The following is a 26,831-nucleotide window of genomic DNA, read 5'->3' as shown; positions in this document are numbered from 1 at the left end:
GTGATTACGTTAATACGTATATGTGTACTCGCGACATACTTTGCAATCCTGATTGCGGCAACCAGTTCCCCGAACGATGCTATCGCCGTTTTAGCTAGCCATTCGGTCGAAGGTCTTTTTAAATAAAAAACACGGCCCATCGAGATGTATTCTAAATGCATGTATTCACAATATAAATACAAATGGTCTTTCTTAATGTTAGGCGTAGTTACAATATAAACAGTCGTCGAATTCGAGATTCGCGAGAAAGTAATGGTCTCTCGTTTACGTTGACGTTTCGTGTCCGTTGAAATATTTCCTTAATCGATAGGAGGAGGAGCTCCGTAACTGGATCGAGTGTAATTGCAGTTTATGTATATACATATATATATATATTTTTTTAATTGTTAAAATAATTGACAGAAGTCTTACTGTAGAAAACGACCGAGCTTGCCAATTAACTATGGCGGTTCGCTTGGTGGAAAATAAATTAATAAACGCACGATTCTCGTGCACTTCTTCGTCGTCATCGTTTTGGCACGGGCTTTGAAAGGTTTCCCGAATAAAAGCAGTCGATTTATCGAATACGCGGTTCACGCGATCGCCATCGTGCTCGGGGAGGTCAGGCTGTTGGACGACAAACGTCGAACGAAAGACAAGAAGCCGTATGTACAATACAACGTGACTCTGTACACACGCTGCGACGACACGGGCAAAACACGCCAAACCTATACAGCATATTTACATCGCAATCGTCTTTCGCAATAGCAAAATGTGCGTGTGTTCTTCTCGGACATACCCCGTGCCGGTTGAAAAACGGACCGGCAGGTTTAAAAAATTTTGGTAGAAAAATCGTAGCTAAATTAGTTTTTCGAATGTTCTCTCATCGATGGTGAACCATTCAACGTCCTTCTGTACAGAATTATGTATAAAACGTGATATTTTACAGGGGATCGTTTTACTCCAAATGGCGGCTGTTCGCAAAGGGAGGACCTCGCCAAATTACTCTCCTAATCCGCAAACTGTGTTAACAAGCATTTCGCTTTCACTGGTTCATCGTTTAGAGAACAAAAAGTACGATCCATCACAGATTCGAGTTTAGGACGGAAACAGGATTATTCCATGGATTATGCCGAGCTTAAAAGTTCTCTGCAACAATGATCATTAGAGTATTGGCATTATTATTTGGAAAGTAATCTCTCCCCGGTTGTCGCTAGAATGCCGATTTCCTACTTTCTTCTCGGCACGATCGTTCGTTTTCACGAACGTATCGGTACGCGGGAATTGCGATGACTCGAAATTATCATCGCACGCGATACGTATAAAAGATCGTCGCCGAAAGGCATCCGGATGTAATATTTATACGGTCCCGGTACTCTTTTTATTTGCACACTGGAATACTTACGTTGAAAGTTCTCTTCCCAGTAAACCAGTCCCGACTAATCCCGTACGCGATCGACTCCTATTAAGCTGTGCTCTTCTCTCTGCTGTAAAAGAGAAACATTTACGTTTCGTTTGCATTTCATACAATTTCCGTATGCATACGCTACTCTCGACTCTCCGTCGCTTCGTATCATTACGCAGCTACTAGGTACCGTCGATCTTCATTAAAATCGTTTGCCTGGTTACATCAGAAAAATTTGCTCTCGAATGAAATTCTGCATGCTGATGCGAATAATGCGGAAGGGAAACTCTTTATTAATATGAAAATTACGATAATTACATCTAATACTATCCCCGACGAGTTGTAAAAGTTCTCGTCTTCGTAAGCTCGCAATAAAATGTTCTTGTAAAACGCGGTATCACGATTAAACGAGAAATTCAGTCTTTGTCTACAGTATAAAATCAATACAAATAATCGGACATACAGTGTATAAAAAATAGCCATAAAACAGTCTTAATGTCATGTCAAGTTGCAAAGTTTAACAGATGGACGAAACACAAATAATTAAATTTTATATGCAACGAGATTTCCGTCGCTAGAGATTCAAATAGTCTACCAAAACATCCATTTCTTTTTCCGATGCTTCGCCCTTGTCGAAAGTTTCTGTCCGTTTGTAGGAACGTTGGAAATATCGTCGCATTTGTTCGTTAATATTGATAGTTGAGAAGCATCGAGATCGTTGCTCGTTCGCGATTCGAGACCCGTCGGCGGAGAGCCGTTCTTGGCCGAAGGAGATCGTACGGAGGGCTTCAAAGCCGGAAGTCTGCTGGCCGTGCGCCACAAGGAGAGATTGTTCTGATTCTCGTCCCTAGCACGAGAGATATTCTCATAATGTCTTGCACGGATCAGTCTCAAAGGACTAGCAATCGTTCTGCGGAATTTCGACGCGACGGTGTCCATGGATTTGGACGTTTCAGGAGTCGTATCGGACGCGCAAGAGGTGTTCGGTCCGCGACGAAGGGGCCCGTTCTTTATCAATGACGGAGACGGCAACGAAACGCTTTCGCTCGGTGGGCTGCCTAACCAATCGTACGATTTCCGCGTTGTCTTATAGCAGCCGAATCTCTGACGTCTCTTTTTACGTTCCCTGACAGTGCGGCGCACGATACGGCTTCTCATGTTTCTTTTGCTCACTACAACGCGACTTCCTTTAACCGGGCTAAGCTTCCGAGCTTCGCCTACTAAAATCTCTTTGTTTAAGGAAGTTGAATCCAATTCTGACTCTCGAATACGTGCCGTGGACGTATGTCTCTTCAGTTCTTCTATCACAAGCCCGAAATTCGACGTCGAAGCTAAATCAGTCATTCCTAAATTTCTAGGTGATTTCGGAGGGATGTCTTTCCTCGGGGTTTCCTCCAGTAACGATCTGTCGAAACGCATCTTCTTGGACGCGTACTCTGTCTGTATCTTTCTCTTAAACGAGCTGACTCTGGAGAGATATCTCCCTGGCCTGGGCGTTCTCGTAGCGCGATCGAGCAACACGCGTTTATAGAAATGTTGATTCTCATCGGGCGTCGTGTATTGCGTGATATCGGGTGCCGGAGAGACCGCGGCGGGATCGTGAGGTTTGGGCGACGCTCGCGCGGCTTTATTTTGATTCCGTTTAATCGCGCGTCGTTCGTCGTCGCCGAGATCGTACAATTTATCGAGGAATAATTTCTCCCTCTTGATAGCGTACGCAGTCCTATAAAACTTACCACCAGCGGCGCGTGTCTGACGTTTGCGTCGTTGATCCGGTCGACTGAACGCGGAACCAGTTTGAAGAGCCTCCATTAGACTGTCCATAACACCCTCCTGCGTTTCGTGCGCGTTCATATCGACTAGCGCTCGTTTCCGTGCCGCCCGTGCCGCTTTCTCCGCTTCGGCCTTCTCTCGCGCCTCTCTCGCTCTCCTCTGTTTCTCCTCGCTCTCCCGCAGTTTGATTATCTCCTTCTGAGCTTGCTGTAAAAATAGATGTATGAAAAGAGAAGGATAAACTAGAAAATGCACCGACTGATCAAACGGTTTAGTTTCCATCTCCATTTACCGTGAAATCATCCTTGAACGTCTTTATGTCGCCGAAGAATTCCTCGATCGTGTACTTTTGCTTGTCGAAGGAAAAGAATTCCGAGATCTCCGTATACAAGCTGTCCATGTTTTTGAACATGTTCTGCAGAACCTCGTAAGACTCTCGTGCTTTCTTCGCGAACGGCTATCAAATAATTGCGTGACGATTAAGGAAAACAATGATGACCACGCGAAAAGGAATGAACGATGACACATAATTAAACATAGTCACGTTTGTTTTTATAACGAAGTAAGAAAGGATACGCCCATAACGTCCAGAAAGTAATCCTTGTCGGACTGCGGAATTTTTGCGTTCGATATATCTTGCTCAAGGTTCCGAATGTTCGACTCCATTTGCCGCAACGTTCTCTGAACATTTTCCAAAGAGACTCGGCTCGCCCTGTCTACGTGCGCCAGCTCTTCCGAGAAATTTATGCACTCCGGAAATTGTCTTTCTATCGTGTCCACCAAATAATGCATCAGAGTCTGCTTGTTATCGATATCTTTCGTGCTGGTCAGCTAAACATTAAAATTAAAAACGGAAGTTACAAACACTTTTTACTTCGAACTTCGAGCTGATGAAAGAGAACCGACCTTGGTTAGAAAACTGATTTCAAATCCGAAAGCTTGACCGTTCTTCGAGCCGGAATTCATGTAGTTACCGAGTAGTAATATTAATTCAAGAATTCTGGCGAACTTCTTGCTGCACTTTACTTCTTCGCAAGCCGCTGTACCCGCGACTATATCCGGCTTCACGTCCTGCACCAGTTCTTCGTAATGCAGCATGAAACTTAACGATCTTAATCTCGGCAATAGCCTTTTGATGGTCGATATCTGGAGTAGAATGGACGTTTTAAAAACCCTTGATAAAATAATTAGCGAACGTCCCGGGATTTCGATTCTACTCACCGTGATGCAAAATTGTTCGGCCTCAGTTAGGTCATCGTATTGATCTTTATAGGCTTGCAATTTCGTCAGCTGATCGGCCGGCGGTAAATATTGTATCAGTCCCTGAAGTATATTATCGGAGATCACAGGCCCTTCGCACTTGAGCAAACAAGACTTCACGTCTTCGTACGACACATGTTTCAAAGTACCATTGAGAAGAATAAGAATATTCTGAGCAGTCTTTCCATCCAACACCTTCAGATCTTTCACTTTCTTCGAAGGAGTCGATCTATACAAATGCCCAAAACGTTACTTAAACAGTTGGCTCGAGTTTTGTAATAGAATTGAATTCACTTACTTATCCACGACGTCGTCAACCTTCTTTCCGCTCGGTTTCGATGCGAACTTTTGAGCCAGACCATCCAATATTTCGGGATTGGCTAATCTGTCCTCTTGCACTTTCACCCAAAACGATTTCTCGGTGAGTTTATGCGGGAGAATCTACAACATTGTACACATACGTTCCAAATAAAATCTCTACATTGAAACGAATAGATGTTTGAATAGAAGAAGAACGCGCACCGCTTTCCAATTCGCTCGTTTCAACGGCGCGTCGACTTCCCACTTCTTCTTCGGTTTTAATCCCAGAGGAAGTGGCTGTGGAATGTTCATAGCTGGCGGCATGAGACCAGGTGGCATCGGTGGTCCTCCCATGCCTGGCATCGGCGGAGGTGCCGGTCCCCGCGGCATACCAGGCATCGGCGGTGGCGGTGGTCCTCCTCCCGGAAGAGGTGGCGGCATAGGTGGACGAGGACCACCCATACCTGGTGGCGGCGGCGGCGGCGGTGGCATTCCGCCTGGTGGCGGTGGCGGTGGCGGAGGAGCCGCTTTATCACCCATCGATATTTTCTAAGTCACGAATGCTCGGATTAATTTTAAATTCTACCACCGACAGGAACGAACTGAACAAATTTTGCGAGAAAGCTACCGTATTACTAGTCGTCGTTCTAGCCCCTCCTTGCTCCAGCTCCCTGATCTTGTTCTCCGCGTGTTGCAGCTTCGCTTCCGTCTCTTGCTTACTCGCGATCGCTTCTTCCAATTTCTGCGACACCTCGACTAGACGTCTCTCCTCCTCCACTCGCGACTTCTCTACCAGCGTGTCGATCAGCGGTTGAACATCGATTTGAAAGCGCTTGGTCGCGCTGAAATCTGGATCACAGCCTGATCGATGCAACACTATTTGCGACACGCATTCCTCTATCAGTTTATAATACGCTGGCCTACAGAAACAACGAAAAATTATATCGACACGCCGATTTCATTATCGGCGACGTGATATCTTCTCTCCTCATACCTCACCAAAGCATCGTCCCTGACGAACAACAGATGCTGAAGTATCGACAAGAAATACGGTTCGGCAGACGTTTCCATCACCATGTTCTTAATCACTTCGAAACAATCGTTCACATCGTCCAGCTCTAATCTGACGTGATCGAATCTCTGCACGAACTCTTCGTAATCCTCCTCTTTGTGTTCATTGAAGATCTTCAAATGCCTAGCCAGATCTTCCGAGTCGTCTTTCTCCAACGTTTCCAAAATATTCGACAGCCCGACTCGCATAATTTCGTTTCGCAGATGCAATCTAAAGTCTAGTTCCTCCGCCGAGGAGATTATGGAATTGATGAGTTGAAGGCACTCCACCTGTTCGAACGTAATCGTGTGCATTCAAATAATCGCCGCGAAACAAAGGAGGGAAGATGAACGGGGACGTACCCTTAGGTTCTCGTTCTTCTTATTCATTAAGCCCTGTACAATCGGTAAAAATCTTTCGCTCCCTTTAAATTCGCCGTTCATAGTGATCGCGTCCAGAACTTTTTTATGGCTGTCGCTGGAAATAAGGCAAACGGCACCGAGCAACTTCACGGCCTCCGACATCACCGATGGCTTGGTCGGTTCCAAAGATCTGGCAACGATCGTCAGCGCCTCGTGATGCGCCAACATCTCTTTTATGCCGACGGTGTTATTCATAATGGCCTTCAAACATCGGATGCATTCGTATTGTATACGCTCGTATCGGTTGTCACTGTCACAAGATACAAGAGTATCGGTTTAATCGTTTGAAACCATGACACGGCAGACAGAGTGAAAATCAAAATTCGGGACAGTCGTTCAGCCGATCGAAAGGAAAGTTCCATTTAGACTTTCGATCAGCTGACCAGGGATCTATTACAGGGAGGCATCGTACAGGCAGATCAACATGCAACAGACTAACGTGTCGATATTATGCAGTCCGTTGTTTAACGCTACTCTCTGCTTCTTTATTTAAGCGCTAAAACTGTTTGCGAAGCAAACGTTTCATTGATAAGGAAACGATATTTAATTCGGCGACACCGAATATCTCTTAGGTACTTCGCGTATAAGAAATACACAAGCGTGCACCCACGTTAAATGAGAAGCTAAGAGCGAAAAAAAATAGACGGTACGAAAATTACTAGTTAAAAAAAAATGAAGAAGCAAGTAGTATTTTATACGAGAATTACCTATCGTAATATATGAAGGCACTGGAATAGAACAACATGAACATTAGAAACACTTAATGAACACAATGCACATCGAATACCGATGCCGTGACACTCACGCAACAATTTTCTCTCTACATCAGGGCTATACTTACTTCCGATAGCATTCGTTGAGCGTGGCTAAAACCTGTTTCAAGCCCTTCGTGCCGAATTCTTGGACCCAGCTCAGGGGATTGTTCGTCAGCGCTATTCTTAATGACTCGACGCAGTTGTAGATCTTGTTAACGCTCAAGTCGAGTTGCGCCAGATATTGTATATAATCCGCCGGCTTGTCGAACTTCGACCTGTTCTCCTGTATACTACCTTTGTAATGCAGCACGAGCATCTCCTTTTTCTTCGCCTCCGACTGCTGCCTCAGAGGCTCTTTCTTCTCCTCGGTAAGATTCATATTGGCCTGTTCGTCAACAACGAAATTTGATTATCTCTTCTATCAAAATCCACGATATCGAGAGAACGATATCTATCTGATCCGATTATTAGAAAGAGCTACTCACCAGCATTTCCTCGAACTTGTCGTTCACCATGTCCTTGTCCATCCTCTCGATTATACAACGTTGCTGTTCGATCTCGTTGAAATCATCGCCGGAGTGAGGCCGGGGTATCGTGTTGTTTCCCGAACCACTTCTGACCCCACCTCCACGCCCGGATTTTTTTGGCCGGCCGAACCATGTGTCCAGCTGATGTCAGAAGAGAATAAAAGTAAAATATAATCGCTCGAAAATCGGAGCGACGATTTTTTCATTAGTCGCTACTCCTTCCGATTCTACCGGACGCGCTCTAACGCGGAAGTGCCGTACGCGTGACGAATTCGCAGACACCAATTTATAACTCAGTCACATAGTGTCTTTCGCTAACTACTCGACGTTAAAAAGTCTTACCCAATCTGTCATCATCGGTAAGAAAATTGAAAGCAACTGCGACGACGACTCATTTAACTATCCCTCAACGAAACAAATCTCCTAGCCGTTGTTTAAATCGATTAAAAAAAAAGTCACGCTTTCTCTCGGTTTTCCGTTTCCCGCGTTTCGGTTTAGCGCGTGCAAACGCGCGTTCGCTTTGGGCACCGACTGACCCGCGGAGTGAAACGTTTCCTTGCTAACGAGGAGGTAGGATCGAGGTAACGGGAACACCAACGCGAGTCATCGAACGATCCGGAGGAAGGGATGACGATGATCGAGATCGCGCGTTGGCTCAGCCACGAAATCGCCGAAAGAAACGCATATGCATAAAACAGCGCCTAATCTAATCTACCCACGTTCAAATAACGTGTATAAGTTGATCTTCTAGATATTTCAAAGTATTCATCCAGCGAGATAGAAGATGTTGTTTCTCTGATCTTTGCTCATTACGAATATCTTCGGTTCCTTGTCTTCTCTAGCTTTGAGAGATACTTGGAGAACTTATCGTTGACATAAGTTCTCTATCAACTATTATGTATATGTTTTACTTTTTGTAATCGGCCCCCACTCTAACGCTCGCTTGTACTCCCAAGCGTCTTTGCGATGCGATACGATTAAGTAATTACTTGCTAGTCGTGTATCGATAATCAGCACGAAGAGACTCAGTCACGGTGACTCATATTCCACATTTCTCACGTCACGAGTCCTGCTCGTTCGAACGGGCACACGTCACGGCTGTGAATAGCCCAAGGTTTCGGCGATTCGTATAAAAATATTGTCACGAGACGATCCAGACTCCGTTCTTATCATGCAATAAAATTGCAGGCCCGTTCTCGGAACAATTGTGTTTTCGATATGTGAAGATTAGCAACGTGATCGATCGGACGTGATCTTTGATCGTTGCGAAACGAGAGATCTCCGCCGATTCTTGTGCGTGTTTTTCGGTAGAGGCGACGATCGGGAAAACGATAATGTTTAAACGCCGATTAAGGACGATGTCAGAGGAATGATGTGCGCGTAGTGATGAGATCAGTTGTGTGAACGGTCGATGATGTAATTCGCTACAGCTGGACGCTTTCCTATCCTCTTTACCCAATTGTGCTTAATTCCATTCGTCAATGTATGAAAAAAAAACTCCTGTCCTCGTCCTTCGTGTGCTTTATCGCTGCTCGCGCATTACGCTTGCTAAAAGCAGTAAAAACTATTTACGCGTTTCGTGCACTACGAGAAAGGTGCATAGTTATAATCGATGAAAAAAAGTCGCAACGCGGAAAGAATTCGGTAATATAATTTGTGGAATGCGACGAGGAGAGAGAGAGACCGGTTCCCGATCAGGAAATTCCTTCGAACCGCGTAGGAAAGATATCAATTTCTGAAATCGAAAAGAATCAAGAGAAACGTGCAGCGTCGGGCTAAATTGTTGTGTCCGCGACAGCTCGTTGCCTTGTCCTTATATTTTATGTGTCAAGACCTCTCCGTGCGCAAGCAGTTCGTCTTGAACGATTTTTCGCGAGTCACACGGACGGTACATTGTTTCAGATACCGACGTTTTCCACAATCCGATCATAGCCAGCAATGTCACACACGATACGTACTTATTTGGTATAGGAAAAAAAAAAACAAGTTTACCTTTCCTTGTAAGCAACACCACATAAGTACCATGCTAACACACGTTGCTACCAATTAAAGGTCTATTCCTACTAACGTTATCGCGTTGCGCCACGGAAATACTGATAACTGCTCGCCAGGAACTGCAATGTACGTACATGCATACACGTGCATTTTCTGCACGTACATTTATATTATATCTTTATCTTCAACAAACAGAGTTAATATCAAAAATCGGTGTTTGTACATTTAGAGAAATGAGCGAATAACATGGGACACGTGGAACCGAAAATATGCTGATTTAACTACCTGCTCCTCTCGTATTCGCATAGTTTAACAGCTGCTCGATTTAAATATTTAACTATTAATAATACTTACGAAGCCCACTGAATTTGATTTGTCCTTTCTATTGGCCATGGCTGAATCTCCACCGACTGTTACCTTCCGTTATACATGTTTCTCTTCTACAAAAATAATAAAAGTTTTGTCTAAACATACGTGTATACGTAATTGCGAACGTTTTAAGTTTCCAGTAATAATAGATTACGTCGTATCATATCAGAGTTAAACTGTACGTATATTTCTAAATGCACAGAAATGTAACAGGTGGTTCCAGAACGAACTGTTCTGGGAAACTTTTAATACAAGCCTTATAAATATTCATTATGTATCAATGTGTATTCGTTTCGTGGGAACAGCGTCTTAAACGTGAGACGTCCACAAATAATAATTGTAATATTTATTGTGAAACACTTAAAAGAAAACTCGTGTTATACTATCATATTGCAATGATAAGGAGTTTATATATATTTTCAATACTGATTTCAGTTGTGATAAACTGTTGAAAGGAAGACCTGAAATACAATATTATCAAATATAGCTTAACTTGTTGTTAGAACGATGCATTGGGAGATAGTAGATGAATCTTTGGTTTTCATAATTTAAATAGAAACAGGCTTCTCTCGTTTTTAGTAGAGGTTTGGAATTAAATGCAATTCTTAAATCGAACCTCTAGGACTTTATTAAATGGTGCAGGCAGGCAAGGACGTAACTTGTAAATCTGCCTAATCATATAATTTTGCTTGTTCTTATGACAAAATCAGAATCCAATAAACAGGATAGGAATAAGAATACTAGGGATAGGATGAGTATGAATTAGTAACAGAGGTCAAGCTGAATAAGAATGTTTCCCTTCAAATAGATTTAGGATATTTGCCACGAGTGAACTAAGCATGTCAATAGTGATAAATTAGTTCATCACCCAACATTTTTTATGAACTTTAACATATCACCTACTTGATTTGATTTGACCTAAAATTGTATCCTCCAAGATGCAGTTGTAGTGTGTACGGATCCAGCGTTAGTTCGTGATCCCGCGATGAACAATTACTATGTTAAACTAATCGGTGATAGAATTGAATAGTTCACCGGTGATAGAACGAGCACTGGGTACTAGCGGTTTCTTAAGCAAGGTGAAACGACCTTTCCATAGAAAAATATTCATTTCATCCGTTATGACAACGAAACACCTGCCAGTACAAAATAATCTCCTACGAAGAGCGATTGCCTGGCTTCCGGAACGAACTTTATACACTCAGCAACGCGAACGGCCGATCGTTTAATAAAACACTGATACCGAATCACATAAACCGTGGAAAATAAACCGTAACATCGATTAATTAATATATTCGTTAAAACGGAACAACCGTACTACACGTATAATACAATCTACAATGAGTAGCAGCACGCGAGGAAACGTTGCTCGGACATCAGCGCCAAGAAACGAGTCGCCAGCGAATGCCATTCGTTCCTTATAAACGGACGCATCGATATTACAGAAATTTGTCACGAGGAAACGATTTTGAAATTCGACAAATCGGTCTCCACGCCAAATTTGTATACTAACTTAAATAGATCACCGAGGAGAGATTACTCTTTCATCAGAGCATTCGTGGGAGCACGAAATAACGCACTATACACATTGATGAATAGATCCTTTCTAAACACGTCTCAAATGTCTATCCGGCGACTGGCGAACAGACGCCACGGCACCTAGAGATCTCTGGTATTACGGCAGATGGTTTACTGGTTTGCTCTATTATCGAAGAACCTTCATGCGAACACGTTTTATCAAAGTATCTGCACTAAATGTTTCACGGAATTAGGCGTTAAAAGAGGCTTGTGGACTTATCACTATCACGCGTGAACAGTTCTGCAGTAGTCTGGTAAATGCACGTGGTAATCGTATGATGTGAAATCGTAACAATATATTGAAGTTCACTATTTACTGTACAATTTTGTACAACAATGACCGGCAATAAAGATGAAACTGCTAAGGAACAGCCTAGTCCGAAAGCAAATGAAAAGACAGATGCTAATAACGACGCAGATTATTCGGATCTGTATCCCGGTAGGAGAGACAGCCCAACTCAAAACTGGTTTAGGAAAATAGTATTTGCTGAACAACAAGAACAGCTACAGAAAACGAGATGTGAAGTTAACGTCGTAGACTGTATTCAAAATAGTGAGTGATCCATTAGTTTAGTAAGAAAGTAATTTCGGTTTTTGGAAATCCATAGCTAAATTCTCCCTAACTCAATATATATTCTTCTATTCTTAAGAACTGTAATGAAAACCTGTAAACAACAAACAACCTGTATGTTTCAGGTCCTCTAGTCAAGTTGATGATGGCTGCATTAAAAAGTTCGGGATGGTACATATATTTAATTACTCAGTCTAATTTCTCTTTTTTTTTATTACTTTTTAATGGTAGAATACTGAAATCATTTATAAGTACTGTAATACAAATCTTATATTGGAATGATATACGTAAAAGACTTCTTATTTTCTGGTAATTATAACTTGTTCATTTTCTTATAGCGAAGTCGATATTGGACGACACATTTCGTGCGAGGTTTGTGATAAAGTAGTCACTGGTGGTTACGATCCACAACTAAATCAGGTAATTCCCTTCAGAGAGACTCACTCTGTATACAAAGATTCACATTTTCTCTTTATTATGTATAATAAACCATGAATTATTTATTTTTACCAGATAATAGTTTGCCAAAATACTGCTCGCACGAAGAACAGAGTCCAGAGCACCTTGAGTCATGAGATGATTCACATGTTCGATTATTGTCAGAATAAATTAGATCTGAACAACATAGATCACTTGGCGTGTACGGAGATCAGAGCAGCTAGCCTTTGCCATTGTAGTTACTTTATGGCACTTTCAAGGAACGTCGCTTCGCCAATTAGAATTGCGAGAACCCACCGAGTACGCGTCGTTTATTATTGCTAGACACTGGATTTTATGCATTTACTTACATGATAAAAATCCTTAGTCTAATTATTACATAAGGAAATTCAATTAGATTAATTTATATGGGATAAAATCATTGTTTGATGTTATCAGGATTGCGTGATAGATAAGGCAGTAAGGTCGATAGTCGCAGTGAAAGATGTGACTAAGGACGAGGCGTTAACAGCCGTGTTGCGGGTATTCGAAAGGTGTTACAACGATTTGGAACCGGTCGGAAGGCGGATTCGGAGAAATTCTCACGATATGGAGAAAGCATATCTCGAGGGACCTTTGTACGGATATACAGAATAAAATATCCTACTTAGAAAATTTAATTGAATTTGTAGATTAACATAAAGTAAAATAAAGTAAAATAAAATTTGTATAAAATTGCAATCGTCCCCCTAAAACCATCCGTTTGGAAGTTATTGGCGAAAAACAGAAAAACTGTTTTTTGCAAATAACTCGGTAACTATTGATGCTAGCGAGAAACTTTTATATAGAGATTGTAGGTCTCATCATCCCCTACAAAATGAGCCTACATACGCCCCCCTAAGACCACCCGTTTGGAAGTTATTGGCAAAAAACAGAAAAAAGTTTTTTGCAAATAACTCGTTAACTATTGGCACTAGCGAATTCCTTTTGCACAGAAATTATAGATCTCGTCGCCCCCTACAAAATGAGCCTAAATACGCCCCCCTACGTCCATCCGTTCGGGAGTTATTGACGAAAAACGAAAATTGCAGAAATATCGCCGTACATATCGGAGTCAAGCATGGTTCGCAGCCGTGAACGCTAGATGGCGCGACGATGAACTCCAAATTCATCGGAGCCAAGCACTTTCGCGGCCATTAACGCTAGATGGCGCCACGAGCCATTTTTATTGATGTAAAATATTTTTACAAAAACGATCGTCACTCGTTGTATAATATAGAAGGGATAATACGAATATTATTAACAATTATTAACAGTAATAACAAAATCTGTGAGCATTAAGTAATTAATTATGTATTACATAATTTTATTTTACAGTAACCATTTTCAGCAATTATCATAGAAGATATAAGATTCTTACATGTTTGGCATACAAAAGAACACACTTCTCAGTTTGCGTAACAATTTCTCGATATTGTCTTATAATTAGATAGAAATCAACAGAAAAAGAAGTTAATGAGTAGAAATTGTTACGTGAATAGAAATTGGGACGTTTATAAATCTCTAAACAATATATACGAAGTATTGCAGTCAAAAACAAACGGCGAATATAGATTGTAATTAATTAATGTTAACAAACTCTAAAAAGAAATTAAAATGATAATGACGATGATGTTGTCTGTACAATTTTTATATGCTGTGATACGACTAAACTATTTATTATACAATAACAGAAAATGCACCTTACTTAATACTTATCCTATAAACGATGCAGTGTACGAAATTACTGATACGCGTTGATTAATAAATTGACATTACACGTATCGTCGCTTCAAATTTGCTATAAATACAAGAATAAAATAACGATGAGCAGCATGGAAACTTTGTACAAGATGTATATAAAAATACATAATACTCTTAACAATAATAATATTTCAAGCTAGAATATTCAATTAGTAAAATGAAATTTAATTTAAATTCCATCTTTTTTTTTTAAATCTATTATAAGTAATTACGATCTCGCGCAAATTTTCAATTGCATCTGTAGTTGCATTGCTTAAATCAAAGTAAAAAGATTAACGTCGTTAACATTTAGTTTCTAATTTTATGGGGCTTAATTCCTAAGTGCTGTAAATGTCGTAGCCCGTAGAAACGTTTTTCAAAAAGCATAGAAAAATATCGCATAAATATGCCGTCAATAGACTCTGTGCTACACAAGAAATTTTTTTCTATATCCACTAATCATGTTAATAGAAATGAAAAAATAAGATCCAGATAAATTTGTATAGTACACTTACTATGTTCCGAAGATGCGAGGTCCTGCACGGACGAATGAAAATCCACAGTCTATATCTAATATCAGCAGAAATCTCGCGTAAAATAATAAATATCCAGAGTTGATAATTAATCTAGGGCGAGGTGGACACGCGTGTCGTTAGCCGCCAGCTTCACCAGCGTTTTTTTAACTCGGAGAATCGGTAATCGGGCTGCTGGTTTCCCGTGCCAGCACTCCTTCATCAGTTTACCCAGACCAGCCAGCGTCTTAAAAAGAATATCAGATACTTATAATCAATAGCATAAACGATGCAGCTGATAAAAAATAAATACTAACCGGGTCGGAGTGCCACCTGTTTGGAAGCGGTGGCCTGTGTTGATCCATACACACCAATTTCTTCATCTCCTCAACAGACGGATCTTGATTAGCGCTGACCCATTCTGAATAAGGTGCCGCGTAGTCTAACGCAACTCCGTTGCTTATACATCTGCGACACACCTCCCACATTATTAGGCCCAAGCTGTAGATATCCGCACGGCGAAAGTTTTCTAGGCACTCGGCGTTTATCCTACAAATGTTGCAGATTAAATTTCTAATTATTTTTGTTTGGATAATCAGAAGGTAGCAGTCGTAAAAATTAGGCTTCTTACGAGCTTCTTTAAACTTTAATTACTGTGTGATCCAATTTGGTTTGGGTGTCTGATAGTTTCACGTTGTATTAAAAAAAGGATGGTACTCACGTTTGCTCCAGTATTTCTGGACTCATATACCTCCTACTTCCCACCCTTACTTCCACTTTATCACTGCTCAGCCTCTCTTGCGTCACCGCTAACGCGAAATCCGCGATCACGCAAGTCCCATTATTCTTAACCAACACGTTCTTCGATTTCAAATTTCTGTGGGCCATAGCCGGTTTCCCCTTCGTCCCATTGATTTCCGTATGCAAATAAAGCAAACCATTAACGATGCTCAGACACACGTTCAAAGTCTGATGATGCATCAGGGAGTGAGTCCGGTTTAAGTAGTTGAAGAGCGAGCCGATCGGATGGAAGTGAGTAACTAGCCACAGCTGGGTGCACGAGGCCCGGCTGGTCATATCACTGCCCACGTAGCCGAGGATGTTGTCGTGACGAGATAACAACTGTGAGTAGACCTCGGTCTCTCGGGCCCAAGCGGACTCGTCGCGAGAGAAGTAAATCTTCACGGCTACGTTCTCCCCGTGCCATATACCCCGCCACACCTCTCCGCAGAAACCACCATTACTGCCTAAACATTCTACTAACGATATTTGCTTAGCCAGTGTACGCTGTACCAGAAGGGGCAGACCGGAACCGGAACCACTTGTTAAACTACGTCCGTCCAGGTATTCCTAAGAGCGTACTTATTGTAATATGTAGATTCTATGTATTTATATATAAATCGTATTGGCAATTGCATAGCTTAGTTGGTAAAGCGTTCGGTTGATTCTTTTTCTCTTATACAATATGAATACCTTTAATGTACTATCCCCAGCCGCTGTCGCCTTTAACTCGTGCGAATTACTCGAATTCGGTGAAGAGAACGAGAAGTGCAATATAGAAGGTTCCATCTCTGAATCCATTACTAGTTTGCTACGTCTCGCTGCCATGTTTCGTTTTCTCCTCGTTCTGTACACCATTAAATAAAATATCACTAATCCCGCGATTATGCAAATCCCGATGATGGGACCGAGAATGCACAGTATCAATTTAAGCGCATAATTTTCTTCCACGACATCTGTAAAAAAAACGATGCAATTTTTATCAACTTGGAATTGTAGTTACAGCGGCTTAAAGCAATCCCTTTATACAAATTTCATCCTCATATATATTATCGTGTACATATTCTATATTAAAACGTGTACCTTTGCTAAGGGTGTCCAAAATCGGGAATGGACCTCCATTACAAAGATCTGTTTGGCAACATTCAACAAAATATTGCACTCCCATCGATTCCTTCGCATGTCGTTTCTTATAATTATGACTACTGATGGACTCGACAAGTTTCGGCGGTAATTGTTTGTTGCAAATGAGCAACATTTGATCAACAGAGGCGGTGCATCCTCGGCTCACACTCTCAGTGCCATCCGATTGCCTCACTCTACTTTTCCAACACTATAAAGAAATAATTATATCTTTAATATTCGGATACCCTTCAAAATAGAATAATTTTTTTAACATTGGATAATTCAAATTCCATCATTTTTAAATTTATTATATAGCAATTATAATCTTGCACAAATTTCACATACTTTTACTTGCACCTGCAGTTGCACTGCATTTTTTGTCAAGTAAATATTAACATTGTCAATGCTCAGTTTCTGTATAATAATTACAGCTTAAACAACAATGGTTGTAAGATTATTTGTTTGAACGCATAAAAAAAATATTAAATATGTATTTTCGAATTGTCAACCTTTATACAAGGTACCAAACAAAGAGTGCTTACTTAGTAAAACAGATTGTTCGATTGACAACGGAGTAATTGCTCACCTGGACAAGATTCTACTGTTAATAACAATAAATAACCAATGAATATGAAATTGTTTGCCATATTGCTATAACCTGAGAGAAAATGAGAGTCAATGAGAGTGTTCACGCCCGGGTTTTACGTGTTCTCCATACAAGTGCTGCCATTGCTGCTCCCAGCTTTTTCTTGCAGGAATCTTCTCAGGCTTAGAAGCGAGCGATTTGGACATTCGCTGTTAGAGGCGGTAGTTTATGGTCATCAAAAATCGATTTGAATTAGATCGGATCTATGAATCAGATTCATTGGCAATGTTCCTAACGATCTCTGATTCCAGTCTAAATCCCAGTCTCAGGTATATATATTATAGAGCTTGCATATACAGAGTATCTAAAAGACATGCCTACACACTTTAAATAATCATAAAGTCGGAGGTAATTAAAATATATTTCATTTTCAGTAGAAATAAGATAGAATAATTGATTAGAAATTCTTAGTTCTTTGACGTCAGACAATTACAAGAAGGGATACTTCTTCGCTCGTTATATTCTCCTATTACGAAGTCTAATTTTCGAGAAAAATCAGAAATCCTTGGTATTGTGACATCAAAAAATTCTTAGAAATTACATCATCACCAGAGGGATTCGTTGTCTACTATGCTTTCATATCCTCTTGTGACAAAGTCCAAAAACTCGAAGTTTTTATAGAATTTCATTGACTTTGTAATAGGAGAATATTATAATAAGTGTATTTAGTATTCTTATTTCCAGAAAAGATCAGGTACGAGTAGTCTTATCCAGTACTATCGCAAAAGGTGACCTAAATTGACGTATTTTAAATTGTAATTTCTTACACTTTAGCATAACAATACCAATGATAATAAGAATAATAACTTGAGTCAAAGTGCGAGAAGTAAATGCACATTTTTGCATATTTACAAAGATACGGCCTGTCTGATATTTAAAATTCATAAAAGTAGATATCTCTAGAGGAAAGAAGACCTATATATTAACCGTAACGCGAGGGGTTGCCGAGCTTTTTTAATTGTCACAGTTGATACGGCGGACGCAGCATGCGCGTCCGCGCGACCTGCGCGCAGGCTCGTTGGCATACCTCGATCGGAAAGGCGAGGCACGACAGGATAAAACGGAACGAAGTGGGTGCTGCTAAATATAATACGCGGAGGCACGCGACTCTTTTACGGCCGGGGACCACGGAATGGTCATCAACTTCCGAAACCGCGAGCATCGTTCTCCGCAGTGACCGCGTCAATATTTTCACGTACTCGCGAACTAATCGGAGCCGAGTGAACAAACGCGAACCATCGGATGTGTACCTACTCGTGTGCAACCGGTTTCCTAGATATCGTGCTGTGATTCTTCAGGGGTGAAGGCTTTCCCGAGGGCGGGCTCCGTACGTGTTCTACGTAATTCGCCGATGTCGTCACGCGGTAGCCGGTCGAGTTTTAGGTAAGCCGTGGGTTTCGCCATTCAACATCGGTTTTGATGTACGAAATTAATTACGCGCCGTACAATGTGGTTCAGTTCCAAATTATCTGAAGGTACAAGTCACGTGAAAGAGTGTTGAACGATGGGTGCTGGGTTGTGCCGCGTGACGCGAATTTCACAATTTCACATTTCATCATCTGCGGAATAATTAAACCGCTAACGGAGTTCAGTTGAAATTGTAAACGCTCTCGGTTTAATCTTTGATTACCATATTGCTTGTGTGCCGGAGCATTTATTGCGATTTTTCAAGGTTGTTACGTGCTTGCAAGGCGGTAAAACATGAAACAACTTGCACGTGTATAATCGTGTTTATGTTCGTTGTGAGTTAACTAATCGCAGAATGGACGATCGCGTGACCAATTCTTATTATTCTTAGCACCGCGTTAAACCGAGAAAGCATAATCGTTTCGTGATACAGTTTCATCAGATTTTTCTTGGCGCGTCTTCTTCACTGCTGACGTTCACGTATGAAGATTTATAAATTACTATGTAATATCTTCATTTATAATATCACTGTTCCCCATTTTAGTCAACGCTTTCTAATTATATATCTCCGGATATATGGCCACTCATCGGGACATGCTATTACCCACAAATAAAGTTCTACATTCTTGTAGCTTCAATATTTTAGGAATAATTTCAAGTATAAGACTGCACTTTCTCAGCAATAGAATTTCAATACACGCTTTAAGTCTATTGCAATTAACTCGTTAATCATAGTTTCTAAGCATGTTATTAACAAGCAGTAAAGATAGTACTATCACATAAGGAAAACGTATACCATTTTTCGATAATTCTAACATTTTCGAAAGGCCATAACAGGTATGGAATTTTAATGTTTTTTATACTATCAGTTTATACTAAACAGCAAGTTAATTATTGGTTCTGCAAAAAGTATTGTGAATACAAATTGTAAGTGTTAGCGTCACTTACAATTGTTTAGCGTTACTCCAATTGCTTCTTTAATTATCTTCATGATTACTGTTGTGCAGTTTAAAAAGAAGAATAAACTAAGACTCGCGGCCATATAACCGGAGAATACTGTGTGCATAATGGAAAACAGTTGGTCGTGCATGGAGTATTGTTTACACTCGTGTATCTACAGCATCAATCGATTTATCGACAATACGGTTTTGGTAGATCTGTGTGTAGCACGTGAATGCAGTGATACAAAGGGAATCCCGAGGATCATTTGGACAGCCCTTTTCAACGATCCTCTTTAATGGATTGGGGCAGAAAGTCAGTAACACACGGGTAACAACGCGTGGTTTATAGAGTTTCTCGATCAATAATCGTACATAGTACACTTCTGCCAGCCGGCGTGCACGCTGTTCGGATTGCGTTCCATTCTGCCGAGTGTGTTGTGTGACATGCCTGCGTGCATGTGCCGTGTCTGACCGTAGGATCGTATTTCGTCGTCCAACGCAATTTCCATTTGCGGCCGAGCAGAAACCGAAGCGAGAATACGGATGTCACGTGGCAGCGTTTATCGTCTTTAGTAGATTTAGACGTACGACGTTAATTAAGAAAATCGTCGCGAGGAATAACGTGCGAAACCAGAGAGGCTGCTCGTTCTTCTATGCCCGATTGATGGCACATAACAAACAGATTTGTTTACGTTTGTCCGGCAGAGATGAATATCCAGAAGCCTGAGGGTCTTTTATCGGTGGTTTTACCAACTGAACTTGCATCCTCCTCGAGTTCGCGGCAGCTGATTATAAATCAAGACCAACAGGTGTGTCGGACACGAATTAACGTATTTAGCTCATTTCATCTTTCGTTCTATTATCCCCTTGCATGTTGTGGTTTTGTTAATGTAATATCTAATAATTTAAGGACTCATACAATTTTAATTTAGTTATAGTTTCTTTAAATCCTTCTCACACTCGCAGCGTGGATTACGTGTGTTCATGTCTAATTGTGGCCTGATTGAAACGTAGAAGTTTTGTGGATTTAACAAACTATTAAAGTTATTTAATCTAATCTAATCTAATAATCATCTTATCTAACGTAACAGGGAATTGTTATTCGTACTGCTTAATAGGATGAAGAAGCGTCGGATTGTCCACTTTTGACTCCCAGTCCTCCGGCGATGGAAGCGAACGACGCCTTGGAATCCGGTGCGATCTTCGTTTCGCTCGAAGGAAATCCCGTGGAATCGATGCCGCCGCCTACGCTCGAGAACATTAATAAAGAGGACGGGCTTACCGAGTTCATGAGCATAGTGAACAGCTCCAGCAGAACGCTGAACGATGGTAAGTCTGTCCCTGTTAACACATCCTCGATTATTCATATGTATTGACGTTCAAAAAAGGAATCCCTGACAAATGAAAACCTGTATTCTCTATTTAAATAAAATGTTTAAGTAAGCAACAATTACTGCAGTGCCTAGCGCTAAGGGTACTGAATAAGATTAGCAACACTGCTTCTTATCAAGCATGGCGAAGCTCGTATAGCTCATAATCCTTGTTGAAAAGCTTACGCAATAGCGTCGCGCCGTAACGTCGATACGCAGGCCTTTTAAATGAGCAATAAAACAGGCCTTAACGAGATCCAGCCTCAATTGAAACTGTTTGAATTAATTTTAACGAACCACGACCGCAGCTGAGAATTATTTCTCGACCCGCGTCCCTTGTTACGAAGATAGCAGTCGTCGATGATGGCTCGGTCTCTTAGCAAACAATCAACAATTGCGAAACTTGCGGAGCGAACTTTTCAATCTCGACACGCAGTCCAAGACGATCGCACGCGATTGTCCATCCTCGTATCAACTGGTATCCTGAGGATCGTTTGTACATTTATTTTCAGAACCGAGTTCGAGGGACCCGATGGTGGAATCGACGACCAGCGGAAGTAGCAGCGACACGAACGGGCCCGTTTGTGCACAATTACTCACGCAGTTGAACACAGCGTATCAACATCTCGCTCCTGATGCCCAAGCATTGGTAAGAGTCCGACTAATAATTCTGTTTTTTAATATTAATTTAATTGCTATCCATATACATATTGGAAGGTAAAGGGACATCATAGTTGTTCATTTTATTTTCATTCGATTATTATTAATTCTTATCCTTCTCCTGGCTGGATACTCTTTGTGTAAAACGTGATATTAAGGAAGCTCTCGTGATGTTCAATGTAAGGAAAGATGAACGTGATGAAATACGACGTCGAGCCAGCGGAAGGTTAATTATATTACCGCAATATATTTGCTGGCTAGCTCTATATACATATACATACATAGTCACAGTTACGCTTTTTGCATATTTATGGATTGCACACTCGTGATAAAACCTGGTGTGCATTCTCTATTAATTGTTCGCATCACGTGCCGTCGTGTTCCCTAATTATAATCGCGTTAAGATTGCTTGACGTATCTCCCTTTTAACATCGAGAATAGCATTTCGTTAACAATGGGACAATCACGTATGCCTATTGTCGCCCGAGCAGGTGTATCGAGTACAGTTCTGTTTGCTCGCTAAGTGCACCGCTTTGTTTTGACCACGGCCGATCACCTGTTCTACCTTTGTTCTAATTGTGTCAAGTTCAATCGGATTTTGCGCGCCTCGTGCTTTTATTTCTGATACGTACCGACGACTGCGTTTGCTCAGCTTGTATCGTGATTAGTCAACTTTTCATTCATCGAACCTTCACTTAAGGTTGTATGAGCAGCAAGAAGCTCTCTGCCAACTGTTTCAGAAATGTGACGATGGGCATCACATCTTTCATGCATAAAATCCTTTCCATTTAAATCAAGAATTATACTATACTATTATTTGCTACTCTGATTTTGATCTTCTTTACATATAATTCTTTTCATATAAATTAAGAATTATATTATATTATATTATTACTCTCCAGTCTTTGATATCTATTTTGCATAAAATATTTTATCTTCTTTTGCAGTATAATCACTTTTTATATTCTCATATTTTTTACTTAAGCACTCCTTGCAACCAATTATATAATCAAAATTCTTTTAAACGTCTATGTTCTAATCCTCTCAATCCTACGTAAAATAATTTACTTAAGCCGTTCATAATAGATTAAACAGTCTAACTCAAAGGGATAGACTGCGATAAGATAGACTGTCAATGTTACCCAGAAAATTAGCCAAAAATATGGGCTTGCGAGAATACACCTTTCATCCTTACATGAGAATATTTCTGGGTCGTCAGGTACCTCTTCAGAAAGGGGAAAGTGAAATCAAGAATAGCGAATCGAAAATAGTGTAGACAGTCGGTTCTACCTATCGCATAAATGATGAAGATTATGTAATTTCTCAGAATACATTGTACGAATATGTTTAACCACTTGCGACGTTCAGCAGTGTTATTAAACAGTCATACGATTATCATAAGAATACAAGAATAATGAATTCGAAGAACTGTTTTCTTGCAGCGTCTCAAACTATTCTGATTTATTTCATTCAAACAAGATTTGATGTATCAATTAATGCAATATTTTGTTCTCATTATGTGCTTGGCACAAACATGGAATACCTTGCCAGACGATAAAACCGTGATGCTATGATACATACATACCTTTCTCGAATCGTATTCAGATTGGATTAATGATTCCTATCAAATAAAAAAGCATGTAAATGCCACTATTTGACGTCTTAATATTCTTCACAAGCTCGTAAAAGCGTTTATTATCTTTGTGCCAGGGTTCAAAATATGTGCGAAGTAAATTATTGATTGCATAAAATTTGGCTCGCGTGAAATACGCATATTATAAGATATTTGAAAGACTTTCGAAATGTCTCAAAGGCAGAATCTCTTTGAAGATGAACAAATTTCAGTTTTAAGCAGATTACTCGCATATTGTATAGAATTTTATATCTTATACGTATTAATAAGTATTTTTCTCGTAAGTGTCGATAGGTAGTAAAATTAATAAATCATCCCAAGAGGGCTTGTGCAACCAGTTAAGACAGTCTCAGCCACGTAGATGCATCCTATTTATAAATTAGTGTTTTGCGTACCCAGAACTTAATGCGGCTACCATTTAAGTCTGCTATCTTCACATCCACACGTGTACTTCGCATCGCTTGTGTTATGCACCAGCAGCAAACCCGAGATATTTCACTAAGAGCACAACGATCAAACAAAGAGATGGCTGTGAGAACTGAAGTCTCAAATTGTTTCCTAATCATGTTTAAAAAAAGTAAAAACGAAGACTACACATAACTTGTTTTTACAATTTGTTGTCATCAAATTTATGCTCCGACAAACTAATACTTCAATAGCCAATTACGCTAATGCTGTCGTTTAAGTGAGCCGAGAACGTGACTGGTACTTCGCTTGAACAGGGGCAGCAGGAAATATGTTTTACATGTCACTAATTGCTTGCCTTGCTTTCTAACATCGTTACGAACTTACACTGTAACTGTTTAGTTTTACAATCAGGAGAACGGCGGCAAGCCACCATTGGTTGGGATTCATTTGATGGTGCCGAAGCCGTCTAAGGATTATCGTTTTATGAAATGGAACTGGCCGCTTATCCGGAAGACTTGCTTCTGGTCCCTGATGTCGTTGTTCGCCGGCTGCGTTGCATTGGTCATCGGCGTTATCGCGACCATGCCGAAAAAGTATGTCCTTTCTCTACATTCGTTTAGGGTAGGTGTAGTATATGTTACGTGATTATGTAAAAAACTTGGCTTACAATATTATAAAGTTACAATAATTAGTCGAAATAAATAAGGTACTGGCGATGAATGATGCAGTGACAACAAATGGTACATCTATCCTATAGGTAGATTATCGGATAATCATTATCCAAGCGAAAGTTAAAGAATATTTTAAAATACTTTGTTCCACGATTACTATCAACAGATGCGATCCTTCGGTCCAGTGGTGGCAGGGCAGCGTTTTCTACGAAATATTCCCAGCATCGTTCCAAGACTCCTCGAAGGGCGGCGACGGGATCGGCGACCTCCGAGGTATCACTATGCGTTTAGACTATCTGAAGAAATTAGGGGTGCGCGGGATCCGGTTGAACTCCATTTTCCCAGCGGCTCACTACCCCGAGTATTATTCAAACATCGAGAATTTGACGGACCTGAATAAGGAATTAGGAACGTTGGACGATTTTGCTACGCTGGTGCGCGAGATCCATCGACGAAACATGAGTTTGATCTTGGATCTCCCACTGTTCCCATTCATAAAAACTCTATACGAAGATAATACGTTCTCCGAAAAACCGAATAGGACAGACAAAGCCGTCCGCGAGAGAAGAGACGTTCCAGATCGACTGGAAGTTGTACCGACACCTTCCACGTCGTTAGAAGCGATTCGAGGAGCGTTGTCCTCGATATCGCCAGCTGTGGACAAGCCTCAGCATCAACCGCTTACTTCGAATCCCGTGGCAGAGAGTCCGATCACGGCAGCTATTAAGATTTGGTTGGAACGAGGAGTCGATGGCTTCTACTTGAAAGGGTTGGAGCATTATGTAGATGAAGTGCCCTTCTCAAGTAGCTTGAAGCATTGGAAGTCGATGTTAGGATCCGAAAGGATATTGATTTGCCACGTGAACGCGTTGAACGCTGCTAAGCCGAACCTCACGGCGTGGAATTCTATCTTGATGAGGATAGATCTTATAGACATCACGTTGCACGTTGCGAACGGTACGAGGGAAATTAAGAGGCAAGTGGAGGACGTTATGCAAGGGGTGTTGTTCGAAAAACCAGGGTACCCTTGGATACACTGGTCTATAGGGAGCGTCGATTCCAAAAGAGTAGCTTCGACTATTAGCGTGAAGAATGCTACCATGGCCACCGCCTTGTTGGGCATGATGCTCCCGGGAACGCCGAGCATATTCTATGGCGATGAGGTATAATATATATATTTATTGCCTTCTTTCCTTTACAGTGTTGGCCACAAGCGATCTTTCAGTTATTACGAAAAAAACACCTGATTGTAAAAAGAATGATAGAAAACAGAAATGACCCCACAGACTTTTCCTTACCCAATACTTTAATAAGTTTGAAATTTAAGCTTCTGGAAGGCTAATTAATAAATATAGATAGGTATCACGGACTGTGAATGCGAGGATCACAAGGACCTGGATCACGTGCACAATCTAGCTCCGATGTATTGGGAGAAAATCGACGGTTCGGACTTCAAATTCGCGTCTATCGGCGTCACGGCCTGGCTTCCGGAAGCTACCAAACCGTTAGACACGAGCCTGCTGGGAACTATCGCTGAAATGGCTGCTCTGAGATCAGAGACAACGCCAATTTATGTTAAATCGGCGTTAAAAGAGAAAAAGATGATAGCGAACTGTGATATTAGGTAAAACACGTGTTTATGTATTTCGTAAACATTTCCTGTAAAAATCGACTCAGGGAACTATCAATGTTCTTATTGTAGATATGCGGATGACGAAATAATTGTAATAGAACGATGGTATCCACGACGGAACTCCTATGTGTTTCTAGCGAATTTGGGTAACAGCACACAATCGAAAGATCTGTCTTTTCTTTATTACGGTGGCCACGTTGTGGTCGGTCCCTCGCACAGAATGAACAAGGACGTGTACTTCAAGGAAGTGGTTGTACCTCCCGGAGAGGCTTTCGTAATAAAGCTTGATAAATAAGGATCCATTGGAAAATCGAGGGTCCGCGCAATATTCACTTTACGTGTATGATCAATAATTTTGCGTCTTTAATTAATATTTTAAACGTGACTTTGTGATACGTTATTCAGGAGATGAGGTAGAAATTGTGAACGTTGTACAACGAATGTTTCGATGAAAGTTCCTATATTTTGGTCGTGAGTCAACCGGGAATCGCAAAAGGATGACACTTTACAGGTTTGTGTGAACCGAACGATTTCGCATACGTATGTAGTTGACATAGACTTGGACGTAGAATCAAAAAGGGTTGCGAGGAGAAGAATCAAATTTTACACTGTTATGTTGTCAGGTAATAATAACAATAATAATGAAGAAGCACAACGAACGATCGCGCGTAATTCACATTCCAAAGACAGACAGATCATTTCACGCATGCCTGTGTTCATTTTAACGATCAAAATCTACGTACGAAGGGCTGCTTCGTTCTATTTTGTATATTGCCTTCTTAATCATTTTGATAACAGAACCAAAGACGATTGTGGCTCAATTGATTGTTCTTAATCACGATATAAATTCAATACGTAAGA

The 26,831-nt window shown here is 40.9% G+C and overlaps 4 protein-coding genes across 10 annotated transcripts; 2 read left to right on the top strand and 2 right to left on the bottom strand.

Moving 5' to 3' along the window:
* Positions 1 to 139: 139 nt before the first annotated feature.
* Positions 140 to 11,192, bottom strand: dia (diaphanous related formin 1). Of its 2 annotated transcripts, XM_018027873.2 has the most exons (17): positions 10,740 to 11,192; positions 9,822 to 9,907; positions 7,431 to 7,613; positions 7,032 to 7,330; positions 6,898 to 6,918; positions 6,131 to 6,440; positions 5,712 to 6,058; positions 5,346 to 5,637; positions 4,940 to 5,266; positions 4,716 to 4,858; positions 4,379 to 4,646; positions 4,064 to 4,303; positions 3,734 to 3,988; positions 3,450 to 3,614; positions 3,121 to 3,364; positions 1,385 to 1,466; positions 140 to 1,128 (listed from the first exon to the last, which is right to left on the bottom strand). In XM_018027873.2, exons 2-17 carry the CDS (start codon positions 9,858 to 9,860, stop codon positions 1,107 to 1,109), a joined length of 3,237 nt encoding a protein of 1,078 aa, XP_017883362.1. In that variant the 5' UTR covers positions 9,861 to 9,907; positions 10,740 to 11,192; the 3' UTR covers positions 140 to 1,106. The 2 variants fall into 2 exon arrangements, with proteins under 2 accessions (XP_017883362.1, XP_017883364.1); XM_018027875.2 differs by lacking the exon at positions 6,898 to 6,918 and having other exon boundaries at positions 10,740 to 11,191.
* A 53-nt stretch (positions 11,193 to 11,245) lies between these two features.
* On the top strand, positions 11,246 to 13,119 carry LOC108626924 (mitochondrial inner membrane protease ATP23 homolog). The gene is made up of 5 exons (XM_018027877.2): positions 11,246 to 11,967; positions 12,111 to 12,156; positions 12,324 to 12,405; positions 12,499 to 12,723; positions 12,862 to 13,119. Exons 1-5 carry the CDS (start codon positions 11,751 to 11,753, stop codon positions 13,057 to 13,059), a joined length of 768 nt encoding a protein of 255 aa, XP_017883366.1. The 5' UTR covers positions 11,246 to 11,750; the 3' UTR covers positions 13,060 to 13,119.
* A 1,212-nt stretch (positions 13,120 to 14,331) lies between these two features.
* On the bottom strand, positions 14,332 to 17,248 carry sax (type I BMP receptor saxophone). Its single transcript, XM_018027835.2, has 7 exons — positions 17,188 to 17,248; positions 16,947 to 17,032; positions 16,560 to 16,809; positions 16,170 to 16,432; positions 15,418 to 16,046; positions 15,014 to 15,245; positions 14,332 to 14,943 (listed from the first exon to the last, which is right to left on the bottom strand). The coding sequence occupies exons 1-7, from the start codon at positions 17,246 to 17,248 to the stop codon at positions 14,806 to 14,808; spliced, it is 1,659 nt and encodes a 552-aa protein (XP_017883324.1). The 3' UTR covers positions 14,332 to 14,805.
* A 1,293-nt stretch (positions 17,249 to 18,541) lies between these two features.
* LOC108626922 (maltase A2) lies at positions 18,542 to 26,831 on the top strand. Of its 6 annotated transcripts, none has more exons than XM_018027869.2 (9): positions 18,542 to 18,630; positions 20,301 to 20,404; positions 20,714 to 20,924; positions 21,478 to 21,614; positions 24,066 to 24,259; positions 24,504 to 25,500; positions 25,693 to 25,961; positions 26,040 to 26,286; positions 26,376 to 26,831. In XM_018027869.2, exons 2-8 carry the CDS (start codon positions 20,303 to 20,305, stop codon positions 26,263 to 26,265), a joined length of 2,136 nt encoding a protein of 711 aa, XP_017883358.1. In that variant the 5' UTR covers positions 18,542 to 18,630; positions 20,301 to 20,302; the 3' UTR covers positions 26,266 to 26,286; positions 26,376 to 26,831. The 6 variants fall into 6 exon arrangements, with proteins under 6 accessions (XP_017883358.1, XP_017883356.1, XP_017883359.1 ...); XM_018027867.2 differs by having other exon boundaries at positions 26,040 to 26,310; XM_018027870.2 differs by having other exon boundaries at positions 24,078 to 24,259; positions 26,040 to 26,831.

The sequence above is a fragment of the Ceratina calcarata genome, unplaced genomic scaffold, assembly GCF_001652005.2.
Source record: "Ceratina calcarata isolate Rehan_Ccalc_2016 unplaced genomic scaffold, ASM165200v1 scaffold434.2, whole genome shotgun sequence".
Classification (NCBI taxonomy): Eukaryota; Metazoa; Arthropoda; class Insecta; order Hymenoptera; family Apidae; genus Ceratina; species Ceratina calcarata.
The sequence above is the reverse complement of the archived record's forward strand: the minus strand, read 5'-3'. Positions and strand labels throughout refer to the sequence as shown.